This window comes from Xenopus tropicalis, chromosome 9 (genome assembly GCF_000004195.4).
Source record: "Xenopus tropicalis strain Nigerian chromosome 9, UCB_Xtro_10.0, whole genome shotgun sequence".
NCBI classification, from domain to species: Eukaryota; Metazoa; Chordata; class Amphibia; order Anura; family Pipidae; genus Xenopus; species Xenopus tropicalis.
In genome coordinates, this window is record NC_030685.2 from 79,069,651 (window position 1) to 79,086,306 (window position 16,656).

The window sequence follows — 16,656 nt, forward strand, 5'->3', positions numbered from 1 at the left end:
TACCGTTGTCCTTTGGCATGAAGGTCCACAGGTATGGACTCACTTTAATGCCCTTCACAAGAAGATGCATCAATTTAGACATCTTTGAAGGTGCAAAGTACATGGTCTGCACTAAGGAGATGTTCCTTCCAGGGTTCCCTTAGGTACATAGATAGTTACATAGTTACATAGGGTTGAAAAAAGACCAGAGTCCATCAAGTTCAACCTAGTACACACAAACCTATACTTACCAGTCTATACACTCACATACATAAACTATATATACTTGAGTACTTAGTGTACTCACTTACACACATAACCATTTTAACTCCTATTAATGTATGTATTCTGCAGAAATGATTAAGGCGGAGTCTTATTTGCCCCCACATTGGAAAATTGTAAGCAAGTTGCTGTGTATTTTGTGGGTGCTGAATTTTATATTGCATTTCTGGGTACATTTCTGGGTAACAATATTGGGTAAAAAATTAAGGTTTTGCTTCAACATTTGGTCAAGCAGCCCTTCATTCATAATAGTCACTAGTCATAATAGTCAGAAAAGTCAGTTCTGCAGCGCAGCAGTAAAGTGTGCCTGAGTCTGAGCTTTCAGAAGGAGCCAGCGCTACACATTAGAACTGCTTTCAGCTAACCTATTGTTTCTCCTACTCCCATGTAACTGGAGGAGTCCCAAGCCGGACTTGGATTTCTTACTATTGAGTGCTATTCTGATACCTACTGGGAGCTGCTATCTTGCTCCCTTCCCATTGTTCTGCTGATCGGCTGCTGGGAGGGGGAGGATATCACTCCAACTTGCAGCGCAGCAGTAAAGTGTGACTGAAGTTTATTAGAGCACAGGTCACATGGCTGTGGCACCCTGGGAAATGAATAATATGGCTAGCCCCATGGGAAATTTCAAAATTAAATATAAAAAAATCTGTTTGTGTTTTTGAAAAACCGATTTCAATGCAGGATTCTGCTGGAGAAGCTCTATAAACTGACTTGGTTTGACAGTATTCCTTTACTAACAAGGTTCACAAAATGGAGGCTACATGAATACTCTAATAGTTTCAAAGTTTCAAAATAATGAAAGAAACAAGATAAATAAATAATTTATATAGTAAGTAAGGTTGTTTTCTTTGTTGCTTGCCAAACACAATAGAAAAGAATTTGGAATAATTTCTTAGGGTGACAGGTTCCCTTTAATGTGTCTTCAGGGCTCCTTTGCAACTGTGAGAACTGTGCTCAACGCCTTGAAAGGTGCAAGGATGGTTAAAGTACCCAAAACCATTCTACATTGCCCTTAATAAAACCGTTGAACGAATTGTCGTTATCACCCCCTGGTGGCTGGGTTTAGTGCTCAATGAATTAAACTGTACAATAATAAAACGGTTTCTAACCCTAGAAAGTGTTTTTAAAAATGTATTAATTGTATTTTTTTTCGTTTCTTGTTTACATCCAACGTTTATTCCACTGCCACTTTCAGCTCCAAGGAAACAAAGCGCACTTACTTATTGCTTCTACAAACTGCTCGAAGAAGCGGTATGGGAACAGGGGCTCAGGCAGCTCTCGGAAAAACATCTTGAGTGCTCCGGTGACAACGTGGATGTCGTCCCACTGGCTGTCATCCAAATTCAGCTTCTCTTCTGGGAAAACACGAGGAGAAATGGAACAACTGGTTTTAATGAAACAATTACAAGACACTAATTATTATGTTAATGTTTGCCTACTATCATCAGCAACCGTTAACAGCCTGCTGCACCTAGAGGTTTGGTGCTGTGCGTGCTTTATTTTTTTATTTATTTTTTTTCTCTTCTCCAGGAAAGGAACATTTTCAATGGAATACCATCTGTAGGAATGCAACTTAGAAAAAAACAAGAGACACAAAGAGACAGTACCGTTGACACAACGTGTCAGATACATTTATTCCCATAATGCATTGGCATTGAAATTAGCATTCCTGCTCAACGTGATCCAAAGCTATTCGGTTTCCGAGGCCGAGGGGCTAAAAGTTGCCAATGATGTTTGGCTCGAGGGAGCGACCTAAAGGCCTTGCTGAGCCAACGTGAGACATATGCTCAACGTGGCAATGGAAATCAGCCATTACTTTACATATGTTAGCTATGCTATGTGCAGGAGAATCGGAGGTAGGCATTGTCACCGTTTGTGGCTGCAGCGAGAAAGGAAAAAAAAAAATCTAATTTCTATTTAAGAAAAAATAAAAATGCTCTCAACTCAGCAAGGTACAGTTTCCGGAAACAATATTAGACAGACCCCCGTTGGTCTACCTAGGCTTTGTAAAGCTGTCAGAAATGATAACGCGCCACAGACTTCTTAGAAACGAGTTTTTGTTTTAGAAAGCCGAATGTTTTCTTTTGAAGCAAGAAAAAAACGAGTGTAAAATAAACAAACAATGCTAATTAACAGGAATGCAATAATTAGCCCATATTGCTGCCTGTTATCGGCTCATATTTAAACATCAAGGGGCCCATTTACTAAATAATTTTGAGATATATTCGTATTTTTTTCTAAATTATAGAACATTTCGGAATGTATGCAAAAAGTTTGTTAAAATTAAAAGAGTTTTTCGAGGTTTTCGGTAAATTTCCACAAAAAAATTGTGTTTTGCGCAAAGAACATTTTGGAATTCGTTAACGCTTTGGTTACACTTTCATCGGGACTATCTTTTCACCAGGTTTGATCTGTTGAGTGCATTGAGTCCTATGGAAGGTTTTCAAAGCCAGACATGGAAGGCTACCAAAGCCGGACATGGAAGGCTACTAAAGCCAGACACGGAAGGCTACCAAAGCCATACATGGAAGGCTACCAAAGCCAGACACGGAAAGCTACCAAAGCCAGACACGGAAAGCTACCAAAGCCAGACACGGAAAGCTACCAAAGCCAGACACGGAAAGCTACCAAAGCCAGAAACGGAAAGCTACCAAAGCCAGACACGGAAAGCTACCAAAGCCAGACACGGAAAGCTACCAAAGCCAGACACGGAAAGCTACCAAAGCCAGACACGGAAAGCTACCAAAGCCAGACACGGAAAGCTACCAAAGCCAGACATGAAAGGCTACCAAAGCCAGAAAGGTTTTTGTAGCGTTAACAAACTTTTCAGCACGAAAACGCAATTGCGATATTTTCGTACAAATGATAAAAGCATTGTGGAGACATTTTAGAACTTCTAAATTATACCATATCGTGTTTCGAGGCCAGAAAAAAAAGCATTTTCGTAAATGTGCCCCCAAATGTTCCGTAATAAATGTGGTACCTAAATATCAAGCCAACAATTTGTGAAAGTGAATAACAATGATGATATAAAATGTATAAATACTCAAAATCTAACAGTAATCAGCAACAGGGTAAAAAAGATGAACATTTTTTTGGAAATAGACAAAAATTTAGGTTGTACAGGTATGGGACCTGCTATCCAGAATGCCTGAGACCTGGAAAAGTCCATGTGGGAAAAGTGTTTTTTTAATTGTCACCCCGTAAACGTGAATGTTTTTAATTGTGGCACAAAAACCAGCGTCAAAATTACAAAACCTCTAAAGTTTTGAAGCAAAAGAAGGATCTTTCAGGAAAGGGAAGGGAAATCTGCCATTGACTACATGATCTCGGCAAGTTTTAGCTGGTGAATTGTCAGATTCAGAATTTTAGGCATTTGGTCACATAGTAAATATAAAAAAAAAGTGTGACTTTTTTCCCCACAACTTTTACAGTTATTAAATGTCCCCCTAAGTCTACTAAAAAATCATTTAACCATTAAATAAACCCAATAGGGCTGTTCTGCCGCCAATAAGGGGTAATTATATCTTAGTTGGGATCAAGTACAGGTACTGTTTTATTATTACAGAGAAAAGGGAATCATTTAACCATTAAATAAACCCAATAGGGCTGTTCTGCCCCCAATAAGGGGTAATTATATCTTACTTGGGATCAAGTACAGGTACTGTTTTATTATTACAGAGAAAAGGGAATCATTTAACCATTAAATAAACCCAATAGGGCTGTTCTGCCCCCAATAAGGGGTAATTATATCTTAGTTGGGATCAAGTACAGGTACTGTTTTATTATTACAGAGAAAAGGGAATCATTTAACCATGAAATAAACCCAATAGGGCTGTTCTGCCCCAATAAGGGGTAATTATATCTTAGTTGGGATCAAGTACAGGTACTGTTTTATTATTACAGAGAAAAGGGAATCATTTAACCATGAAATAAACCCAATAGGGCTGTTCTGCCCCAATAAGGGGTAATTATATCTTAGTTGGGATCAAGTACAGGTACTGTTTTATTATTACAGAGAAAAGGGAATCATTTAACCATGAAATAAACCCAATAGGGCTGTTCTGCCCCAATAAGGGGTAATTATATCTTAGTTGGGATCAAGTACAGGTACTGTTTTATTATTACAGAGAAAAGGGAATCATTTAACCATGAAATAAACCCAATAGGGCTGTTCTGCCCCAATAAGGGGTAATTATATCTTAGTTGGGATCAAGTACAGGTACTGTTTTATTATTACAGAGAAAAGGGAATCATTTAACCATGAAATAAACCCAATAGGGCTGTTCTGCCCCAATAAGGGGTAATTATATCTTAGTTGGGATCAAGTACAGGTACTGTTTTATTATTACAAGGAAAAAGGAAATAATTGGTAAAATTTGAATTATTTGATTAAAATAGAGCCTATGGGAGCTGGCACTCTCTGGATAACGGATCCCACATTTAGTACAATATTACATTTGGTATAACTATTATTTTATTTAGTATTTTTTTATAATTCTTTTCAAATTAATATATGAATTTCTAATTAAATATGATATTTAAGTATCAGAAATCAATGTTGAATTCACTATAATAATATAGTAATTTACTATGATACCTTTGGCTTCTAATATGGTTGAAAATGAAAAATGCCTTTTGAAAAAACATATTTGTTGTAAAATCTTTATGAAAATGCAAGAAAAAAAATAGATACTTGTAACTTTTGGGATTTGTAAACAATTTGTATTATTTGGTATTGTTACTATTGAAGGTATTACTCTATCTGCAATCATTTTTAAATGTATTAATAATTGTGGTGAAATCCTGGAGAACTTACTGATATTTCAGTTGCCCGCTTAAGTTATTATTGCATTTTCTAATATTTTAGTTTTGAATTTAGCATTTGAAATCATGGTTAAATTTTTGAAACTACAACGTTATCTAGATAATCTAGGGGGAAAAAGTAAAAAGAAAGCAGAATGCAATCTGTATGTTGATGGGCTATCAGTAAAATTGACATTTTGATTGGCAGAGGAGAGTTAAAGATGTCGCCCTTTTTTGTATTGTGTGCCGCGCCCCCTAACCCAAGGGGTGAAGGGTCATTTAACACAATTAGGGTCCACGGTGACTGGCTGGAATCCAAAAGAAACAAGTGGCATGGGAAAATAGTTTTCACAATAGTTCTCCTTTAGTATCTTCATCGGTACCTTGGAGGGATCTGGAGAGAAATCCGCCTAGGTGACCTTCCCCCATCTACCGTTATACAACCAGACAATCTCTTTCCCTCCCTCTTTTATTTATTTTTTTTTCCATCGTACTTTTGAAGCGGAATGACTACATCCTAGCAGGCAAGATTTAAACAGTCAACAGACAACAATAAAATAAAAAAAGGCAACCTGTCGAGTTTACTGTCACATCCGAGCACCGGGTTTTGCATTGTTGAAATCTGTCTGATATTTTGAAATGTCCCTCACACTATGGTGCCACACCCCCTGCGTGTCCTTATAATAAAATTGGTTTTACTCCTGATTAAATCATTTTCTCCCTTCCCACTACCATACTTCTCATAATGGACCTATGCGCTCTGCAGCTGGTGTTCTTCCCATGGTACCAATAGTTGTTTTATCTTTTAAGCACTTTGCTGCTAGGAACACACGCAGCGGGCTTATGTTTTGTTAAGAGCTTCATTCGTACAGAAATAGCTTAACACATGTTCTAAAAATGTTGTACGATTTATTGCTTGAAACACATTCCCACTATAGTGAGAGTAGCGATGTCGTAACAGTTGAGGTTGAACTACATGCAAAGTAATGGTCGCTGTTATTGGCTTATATTGACTCATGTAGGATTATTATTATTATTAACATTTATTTATAAAGCGCCAACATATTCCACAGTGCTGTACAATAAGTGGGTTTTATACATTGGACATACAGAGAAACATATAAAGCAATCAATAACCAATACAAGAGGTGAAGAGGGCCCTGCCCAAAAGAGCTTACAATCTACAAGATCTGTTAAGGTATTTAATGGTTACTTTATTAAAACTGGGATTTCCTTTTTCTCTATAATAATAAAACAGTACCTGTACTTGATCCCAACTAAGATATAATTACCCCTTATTGGGGGCAGAACAGCCCTATTGGGTTTATTTAATGGTTAAATGATTCCCTTTTCTCTGTAATAATAAAACAGTACCTGTACTTGATCCCAACTAAGATATAATTACCCCTTATTGGGGGCAGAACAGCCCTATTGGGTTTATTTCATGGTTAAATGATTCCCTTTTCTCTGTAATAATAAAACAGTACCTGTACTTGATCCCAACTAAGATATAATTACCCCTTATTGGGGCAGAACAGCCCTATTGGGTTTATTTAATGGTTAAATGATTCCCTTTTCTCTGTAATAATAAAACAGTACCTGTACTTGATCCCAACTAAAATATAATTACCCCTTATTGGGGGCAGAACAGCCCTATTGGGTTTATTTCATGGTTAAATGATTCCCTTTTCTCTGTAATAATAAAACAGTACCTGTACTTGATCCCAACTAAGATATAATTACCCCTTATTGGGGCAGAACAGCCCTATTGGGTTTATTTCATGGTTAAATGATTCCCTTTTCTCTGTAATAATAAAACAGTACCTGTACTTGATCCCAACTAAGATATAATTACCCCTTATTGGGGGCAGAACAGCCCTATTGGGTTTATTTCATGGTTAAATGATTCCCTTTTCTCTGTAATAATAAAACAGTACCTGTACTTGATCCCAACTAAGATATAATTACCCCTTATTGGGGGCAGAACAGCCCTATTGGGTTTATTTAATGGTTAAATGATTCCCTTTTCTCTGTAATAATAAAACAGTACCTGTACTTGATCCCAACTAAGATATAATTACCCCTTATTGGATGCAAAACAATCCTATTGGGTTTAATTAATGTTTTATTGATTTTTTAGTTGACTTAAGGTATGGAGATCCAAATTACGGAAAGACCCCTTATCCGGAATACCCTTGGTCCCAAGCATTCTGGATAATGGGTCCTATACCTGTATATATATTTTTTTGTATTTTTTTGGGGGGGAGGGGGTTGGGGTTTATAAAGCAATTATAAAAATAAAAAAACTACAATCTTTACAATTTTATGCATAAATAAGCACTTTTTTGTTTCATTCTGGCAACAATATCCTTTTAAACACAGTGGGTAGTTTTTATTTTCACTGTTTTGTCACATTAAAATGAAATCCAGCAGTCTGCAAGTAGTTATTAATAAGGACATTTTGGGAAGTGAGTTGAAGATTAAAAGATTAGCTAATATCTTTAATATTATTATTATATATATTAATAATAATAAGACACATATAGGGGCTGATTTACTAATCCACGAATCCGAATCCTGAATGGGAAAAAATTGAATTGGAAACGAACATTTTGCAACTTTTTCGTATTTTTTGCGCTTTTTTTCGTCGCCGTCGCGACTTTTGCGTGAATTGTCGCAACTTTTTAAGAGCCGTTACGACTTGCGCGAATTGTCGCGACTTTTTCGTATTGAGCGCTAGTAAACGGCGGGCAAACCTTTCCAATTTTTCCGCGACGGCTACGAAAAAGTCGCAACAATTCGCACAAGTCGTAACGGCTACGAAAAAGTCGCGACAATTTACGAAAAAGTTGCGACAGCGACGAAAAAAATCGCAAAATACCGATCATTACGAAAAAAATGCATTCGGACGCTTTCGATCCGTTCGTGGATTAGTAAATCGGCCCCATAATGTAGCTATGTGTAATGAGCTCCTCTCTTACCTCTAATCTCTTATGAACCCTTAACGAGGACTTGCTTATACAGGGGACATAACTTGAAGGGTGAATCAGGTTAAATGCCCCCAGATCCTTGTTAACAGGTCAGACTATAATTTATATCTCTCCCCCCAACCATTGGGCACATATTGTTGTGTGTTTGTGTGTATTTGCAATCGCTGACCTGCTGAAATTGATGTAATGTAGCTCTATACTTGGGTGAATGTAGCTCTATACTGGGGTGAATGTAGCTCTATACTGGGGTGAATGTAGCTCTATACTGGGGTGAATGTAGCTCTATACTGGGGTGAATGTAGCTCTATACTTGGGTGAATGTAGCTCTATACTTGGGTGAATGTAGCTCTATACTGGGGTGAATGTAGCTCTATACTGGGGTGAATGTAGCTCTATACTTGGGTGAATGTAGCTCTATACTGGGGTGAATGTAGCTCTATACTGGGGTGAATGTAGCTCTATACTGGGGTGAATGTAGCTCTATACTGGGGTGAATGTAGCTCTATACTGGGGTGAATGTAGCTCTATACTGGGGTGAATGTAGCTCTATACTGGGGTGAATGTAGCTCTATACTTGGGTGAATGTCATATGACATGTGATTAGGCACAGTGTTAATGGGACTGCCATAGTGGGTCTCTGAATTGAATGGTATGGGCTATCTGTTTGATCATTGAGTGCTAGTGATGGGCGAAATGTTTCGCCAGGCATGGATTTGCGGCGAATTTCCGCGTTTCGCCATTGGCGGATTGTTTCGCAAAACGGATGAAAAAATTTGCCACAGAAAAATTCGGCGCATGTCCAAAAATTGTTGCCGGCGTCAAAAAAGAATAGTTGCGGGCGTCAAAAGAATAACCGCACGTCGAAATAATAGCCACGCGACGAAATAATAGCCGCAGGCGACAAAAGAATAGCCGTGTGACAAAATAATAGCCACGGGCGACAAAATAATAGCCGTGTCACAAAATAATAGCCGCAGGCGACAAAATAATAGCCACAGGCGACAAAATAATAGCCACAGGCGACAAAATAATAGCCGTGTGACAAAATAATAGCCACGGGCGACAAAATAATAGCCGTGTCACAAAATAATAGCCGCGGGCGACAATTTTTTTTGCTGCACGACATTTTCGCCGTTTTGCGGATCTTTTGAAAGATTTGCGAATTTTTCGGCGAAACGAAACGGAACAGATTCGCTCATCACTACTGAGTGTCCCCTATTGCACCTTTCTAGCTAACATCTACCACCCCCATATCCCCCTGTTCGTTAATTGAAAACACCAGAACAAAAAGGCAGAAGAACATGTATTATTGAACAACTAAACTTAGCAATGTATAGTTCACCCTACACATAGTTAAGTATGATGGTTGGTATAACTTAAGCATAACTATGAAGTGATACGATTTTTGCTTTTAAACAGGTAATGAGTAAATGCTACCTGCTGATTGGTTGATTCAAAATGAATCAGTTAATAGCGCTTCTCCTGCAGAATCCTGCATTGATAACCATTTTTTGAAAGAGCAAACAAATGTTTTTATATTTAATTTTAAAATTTCACATTTTAGAATTTCACATTACCTTACTTTTCCAGGTGCCCTCAGCCATGTGACCTGTGCTCTGATAAACTTCAGTCACACTTTACTGCTGAGCTGTTAGCTGGAGTGATATCCCCCCCCCCACCCCCCCAGCAGCCAATCAGCAGAACAATAAGAAGGGAGCCAGATAGCAGTTCTCTGACATCTCTGCTAAAAGATTCTGCTGCCTGAACTGATGTGAGTGCCTCTATGGCCTAATAGCACTGCTGCTAATGTCCTGGATTTTAGTGAGTGGGTAAACAGGCAAAACTGCCTATACTCCATCCCAATAATTTAGGGTGACTTTAGGCATTTCCCTGCCAGCTAAATACACTGTGAAAAAACTGCCCCATTTGCTATTAGCCTTAATTAGCTTGTACAGTAATGAATATATAGATATATACACACAGTATGGTACACTGACCTCTGTAAACTCCAGATCCTAAATACATTAAAGAAGCAGTGGCAACTTTAGCCCCAAATACATTAACCTTCCAAACAACAGGTTTCTTAAAGGCTGGAGAGGATTTCAGCATTGTAGAGTTCAGAATGAGTTTACAAAACTTTGTATTGCTCACTATCCCCACCTAATGGTAGATATTATAATAGCACCCAAGCAGGAGAAACCCAATTATGCAACTTGGGTCCTATTGAAAGTACATTGAGAAGGAGAAACAATAGGTTACCTGAAAGCAGTTCTAATAATAGCGCTGGCTCCTTCTGAAAGCTCAGACTCAGGCACACTTTACTGCTGCACTGCAAGTTGGAGTGATATCCCCCCCCAGCAGCAGAATCCTGCATTGAAATCGGTTTTTCAAAAACACAAACAGATTTTTTTATATTTAATTTTGAAATTTCACATGGGGCTAGCTATATTCTTCATTTCCCAAGATGCCACAGTCATGTGACCTGTGCTCTGATACACTTCAGTCACACTTTACTGCTGCGCTGCAAGTTGGAGCGATATCCCACCCCCCCCCCCCAGCAGCCGATCAGCAGAGCAATGGGAAGGGAGCAAGATAGCAGCTCCCAGTAGGTATCAGAATAGCACTCAATAGTAAGAAATCCAAGTCCGGCTTGGGACTCCTCCAGTTACATGGGAGTAGGAGAAACAATAGGTTAGCTGAAAGCAGTTCTAATGTGTAGCGCTGGCTGAAAGCTCAGACTCAGGCACAAGGCACTGAGATGGCGCCTACACACCAATATTACAGCTACAAATACATTTGTTGGCTCAAGAATAAAAGGTTAAATGGCAGAGGGAATTATTTGCTGTGTAACAGTGTCATTTAGAAATAAAAAGTGCCCCATAAATATCATGACAGTATCCCTTCAAGTGTTATATAGATTTTGTGCATACAGTTTATTGGGAAGATTTTCCAGAAAGACCACTGCGTGACATGACAGGGGCGGGTCATACCATCACGGGGGCTTGGCTATGACAATCGGTGATTGGCCAATCGCCATGTCAATCTTCAAGAATCCTGCCCGGTTTTCCAAATAAGCCCTGCATAGACAGCCTGTGATCATCAAAGCTTCTGTTAAACAGTATCTTGTAGAATTAAGTCTTTCTGCTTTTGACCACAGGGGCATTCTGGGTATTCTAGCAGCTGTGGGACTAAATGTTGAATACCCCAAAAAGCAATAAATAAAATATAATTTGTTCAAAATATATGCATTTATATACGTATACTTTATTCTTCAACAAGGGGCCTTTCCTTGCCAGTGGGACCTGCTTTGAGTGGGTGGATTAGAATGTTTCCATCGCTATATAGGAATAGTTATAAGTTAAGCAGTTCATTTATGAATTTGGAACTTGAACTATTCAGGGCCTGGTTTATGAATGTTCATAAGGGGTTATGTAGTAAAAGGCACTTTTATTGGCTTCGGAACAGTATCCCATAGCAACCAATCAGCAAGAAGCATTAACTGGTCACCTGTTTAAAAGCAAACATCTTATTGCAGTGGTCCCCAACCAGTGGCTCGAGAGCAATATGTTGCTCCCAGTGGTCTCAAAATAGGTGCTCATTTTTGAATTTCTGCCTTGAAAGACCATACGTACTGGCAAACAGAGCCTCCAGTAGGCTGCCAGTCCACATTGGGCTACTAAATAACCAATCAAACACCTTATTGGTCACCTCCTCTGAGCTCTTTTCATGCTTATGTTGCTCCTCAACTGTTTTTATATTTAAACATTGTTCACGGTTAAAAAAGGTTGGGGACCCCTGTCTAATTGGTTCCTATGGGTTACTGCTCCTGGGCAAACTAAGGGGTACATCTACTAAGCAATTATGAGAAAAAATCTGATTTTTTTTTTTACTTCTAGATTATTTCGAGATTAACAAGTGGGTTTTCACCAGAACTAGATATTTTCATTGTTATTCCCAGAAAAAAATTGAGTTTTTGTGAAAATAACTCTCATAATTCGTGATTTATTAAGGTTTAGTTAACTCTTTTTTGTAAAATAAAAATTCGATAGGTTTGATCTGATCCAACCTGGCCCAAGGAAAGCCTCCCATAGGGCTCAATGGCACTCTGCAGCTCCAACCCGGCCCAAGGAAAGTCTCCCATAGGGCTCAATGGCACTCTGCAGCTCTAACCTGGCCCAAGGAAAGTCTCCCATAGGGCTCAATGGCACTCTGCAGCTCCAACCTGGCCCAAGGAAAGTCTCCCATAGGGCTCAATGGCACTCTGCAGCTCCAACCTGGCCCAAGGAAAGTCTCCCATAGGGCTCAATGGCACTCTGCAGCTCCAACCTGGCCCAAGGAAAGTCTCCCATAGGGCTCAATGGCACTCTGCAGCTCCAACCTGGCCCAAGGAAAGTCTCCTATAGGGCTCAATGGCACTCTGCAGCTCCAACCCGGCCCAAGGAAAGTCTCCCATAGGGCTCAATGGCACTCTGCAGCTCCAACCCGGCCCAAGGAAAGTCTCCCATAGGGCTCAATGGCACTCTGCAGCTCCAACCCGGCCCAAGGAAAGTCTCCCATAGGGCTCAATGGCACTCTGCAGCTCCAACCCGGCCCAAGGAAAGTCTCCCATAGGGCTCAATGGCACTCTGCAGCTCCAACCTGGCCCAAGGAAAGTCTCCCATAGGGCTCAATGGCACTCTGCAGCTCCAACCTGGCCCAAGGAAAGTCTCCCATAGGGCTCAATGGCACTCTGCAGCTCCAACCCGGCCCAAGGAAAGTCTCCCATAGGGCTCAATGGCACTCTGCAGCTCCAACCCGGCCCAAAGAAAGTCACAATACCAAAGCTTGAGTCCGAAACTTTCATACTCGTTGTGACAACTTCTAGATTATTTCTAGATTAACAAGTGAGTTTTCACCAGAACTAGATATTTTCATTGTTATTCCCAGAAAAAAATTGAGTTTTTGCGAAAATAACTCCCATAATTCGTGATTTATTAAGGTTTAGTTAACTCTTTTTTGTAAAATAAAAATTCGATAGGTTTGATCTGTTGAGTACCATTGAGTCCTATGGAGTAGTCATGAGTCTGCAGCTCCAACCCAGCCCAAGGAAAGTCTCCCATAGGGCTCAATGGCACTCTGCAGCTCCAACCCGGCCCAAGGAAAGTCTCCCATAGGGCTCAATGGCACCCTGCAGCTCCAACCTGGCCCAAGGAAAGTCTCCCATAGGGCTCAATGGCACCCTGCAGCTCCAACCTGGCCCAAGGAAAGTCTCCCATAGGGCTCAATGGCACTCTGCAGCTCCAACCTGACCCAAGGAAAGTCTCCCATAGGGCTCAATGGCACTCTGCAGCTCCAACCCGACCCAAGGAAAGTCTCCCATAGGGCTCAATGGCACTCTGCAGCTCCAACCCGGCCCAAGGAAAGTCTCCCATAGGGCTCAATGGCACTCTGCAGCTCCAACCCGGCCCAAGGAAAGTCTCCCATAGGGCTCAATGGCACTCTGCAGCTCCAACCCGGCCCAAGGAAAGTCTCCCATAGGGCTCAATGGCACTCTGCAGCTCCAACCTGGCCCAAGGAAAGTCTCCCATAGGGCTCAATGGCACTCTGCAGCTCCAACCCGGCCCAAGGAAAGTCTCCCATAGGGCTCAATGGCACTCTGCAGCTCCAACCCGGCCCAAGGAAAGTCTCCCATAGGGCTCAATGGCACCCTGCAGCTCCAACCTGGCCCAAGGAAAGTCTCCCATAGGGCTCAATGGCACCCTGCAGCTCCAACCTGGCCCAAGGAAAGTCTCCCATAGGGCTCAATGGCACTCTGCAGCTCCAACCTGGCCCAAGGAAAGTCTCCCATAGGGCTCAATGGCACTCTGCAGCTCCAACCCGACCCAAGGAAAGTCTCCCATAGGGCTCAATGGCAGTCTGCAGCTCCAACCTGGCCCAAGGAAAGTCTCCCATAGGGCTCAATGGCACTCTGCAGCTCCAACCCGGCCCAAGGAAAGTCTCCTATAGGGCTCAATGGCACTCTGCAACTCCAACCCGGCCCAAAGAAAGTCACAATACCAAAGCTTGAGTCCGAAACTTTCATACTCGTTGCGACAAATCCGATTTTGTCGCTTAAATTTTGATGCACAGCAAGAAGAAGTTGAGCAAATTATTGAAAAATCGTCGAAAAATACGTACAGTACGAAAACTTAGAAAAAATATGATTTTCTTGTATTCGGATTCAATCATACTTTAATGAATGTGGCCCATTGGGTAGCCACGAATTGGATGGTTTTAGTTTGGCTGCTAATAACGAGGGACCGTGCCACAAGTGTTAATTTAATACACTAATCATACTAGTATGTGCTTTATATGTATGAAAACCTTGCACATCATTACAGGGTTTCCCATTTTATCATTTCTCCATTGCCGATGTCAAGCCATTTTGTTCTTTGATGGTAAATTTTATGTAACATAAAGAGTAAATCCAGGGTCGGGCTGGGTGGTGAAGGGCCCACCGGGGCTCCTGCCCCAGGGACCCTGCAGGAGCCCATGCTGCCGCACCCCCTCCCACAGGGGCCCCCCTAACCCCCCTCGCAGGGCCCCCCACCGAAATCCTCCCCGGAACGTGTAAATTTAACGCACCAGGGGAGGAACAGTTGGGCAGAGGGGGTGTTCCTGCAAGGGTTGGGTCTGGGCCACCGGGGCCCACTGGGATCGGTTGATCGCGGACGAAAAAAGTCTGGCCACCCCCTGGTCTAAGCCATTTGGCTGACAATTACGAGAGACCATGCCTCAAGTGTTAATTCAATACACTAATCATACTAGTATGTGCTTTTTATGTATATATACCTTGCACATCATTACCAGGGTTTCCCATTTTAGTGCATTGCCGAAGTCAAGACATTTAGTTCTTTCATGGTAAATCAGTCGATCGTGGTTGAAAAAGTCTGGCCACCCCTGGTCTAAGCCATTTAGCTGCTAATAACGAGGGACCATGCCTCAAGTGTTAATTCAATACACTAATCACACTAGTATGTGCTTTATATGTATGAAAACCTTGCACATCATTACCAGGGTTTCCCATTTTATCATTTCTCCCTTGCTGAAGTCAAGACATTTAGTTCTTTCATGGTAAATTCCATGTTACATAAAGAGTAAAGAAGAGCAGAGGTCAGGCATCTTTCATTATTCTCCAAAGTGGCAGTTTTCCACCCTACTTATGACAGCTGTGAGCAACACAAAGGTATCATTTGCAAGTCCAGCTCGGGGAGAACAAGCCGATCTTTATGCACCAAAGGTGGTAATTGACTTTACATGCAATGATGTCATTTTTTTCCCCTTAACCTCAGGAATCACAAGGCTGACACATTCCGGAATGTTTTAGCTCAGAGCAGATAAGAAACCATTCTTCGCCCCGGAAGAATGGATTCTGTGTTAGCGAGAACAAAAGTTTCGTGAATCCGGATCATTATTAATATCACCATCCTAGCATGCGTGTTCATGGATGTTTTTGAGTTGTTAACAAGGCATCGCTTGTAACGGTTGCACCTCCAGGCAGAAACGGCTTCTGAGAAACTAAATAAGATCTATTCTGAAGCGGCAAAAAGGCAGAAATCCAAGCTTCTCGCTACCGTAAGGCTAAATTATGCCATGTGAAGTTGGCTCGCTGACACTGATCTCTTGTTCTTACATCTTCTAATGGCAGCCGCCAAAATATGCAGATCAAAAGTATAATTGCAACATTCTGTTTTATCTCTAATTCTTTATCTTTAATTGATAGTCTTCGAGTTTCTGAGAGCACGAGAAAATGGTAAATTGTTAAGGACGTTAACTCAGTTTAGAATTATAAACAGTATTATACGGGGCCGGGCAGAGATATTTAGATCCTTGACTTCTCTCCGTGTCTGCGACACACACATATATATATTTTATGGATGGTTTTACCCTGAAGAAGAGCACCGTTAGTGCTCGAAACGTCGGCTCTTTTTCAATAAATGCTTTATCTTTTTGCAAAGTCCCTGTGTGCGGCTCTCTGCTTCTTTATTATTGTTTTTGCCAGCACCCAGGGCTTTTGATCGTTTGGATGGTGTGCTCCTGTTTGTTCTTATATATATATATATATATATATATATATATATATATATATATATATATATATTGTATATATGGACAGAGAGCTGCACACACAAGGACTTTAACGATAAAGTGAAAAAATGCATTAAAAAAAATCCCATATATATATATATATATATATATATATATATATATATATTGATTTTGAGATTGTTATACAGGTATGGGACCTGTTATCCAGAATGCCCGGGACCTGGGGTTTTATGGGTAAGGGGTCTTTCCGTAATTTGGATCTTCATACCATAAGTCTGCTAAAAATCATTTAAATATTGAATAAACCCAATAGGCTTGTTTTGCCTTCAATAAGGATTAATAACATCTTAGTTGGGATCAAGTACAGGTACTGTTTTATTATTACAGAGAAAAGGGAATCATTTAACCATTAAATAAACCCAATAGGGCTGTTCTGCCCCCAATAAGGGGTAATTATATCTTAGTTGGGATCAAGTACAGGTACTGTTTTATTATTATAGAGAAAAGGGAATCATTTAACCATTAAATA

At 40.6% G+C, this 16,656-nt stretch overlaps 1 protein-coding gene across 1 annotated transcript in view; it reads right to left on the reverse strand.

The window, feature by feature from the left end:
* arhgap15 (Rho GTPase activating protein 15) overlaps window positions 1-16,656 on the reverse strand; it is a 396,561-nt gene that overhangs the window by 80,100 nt on the left and 299,805 nt on the right. The window contains exon 13 of the mRNA XM_018097301.2: window positions 1,485-1,619. Within this exon, the coding sequence (XP_017952790.2) occupies window positions 1,485-1,619 (135 nt within the window). The remainder of the gene's footprint in view (window positions 1-1,484; window positions 1,620-16,656) is intronic.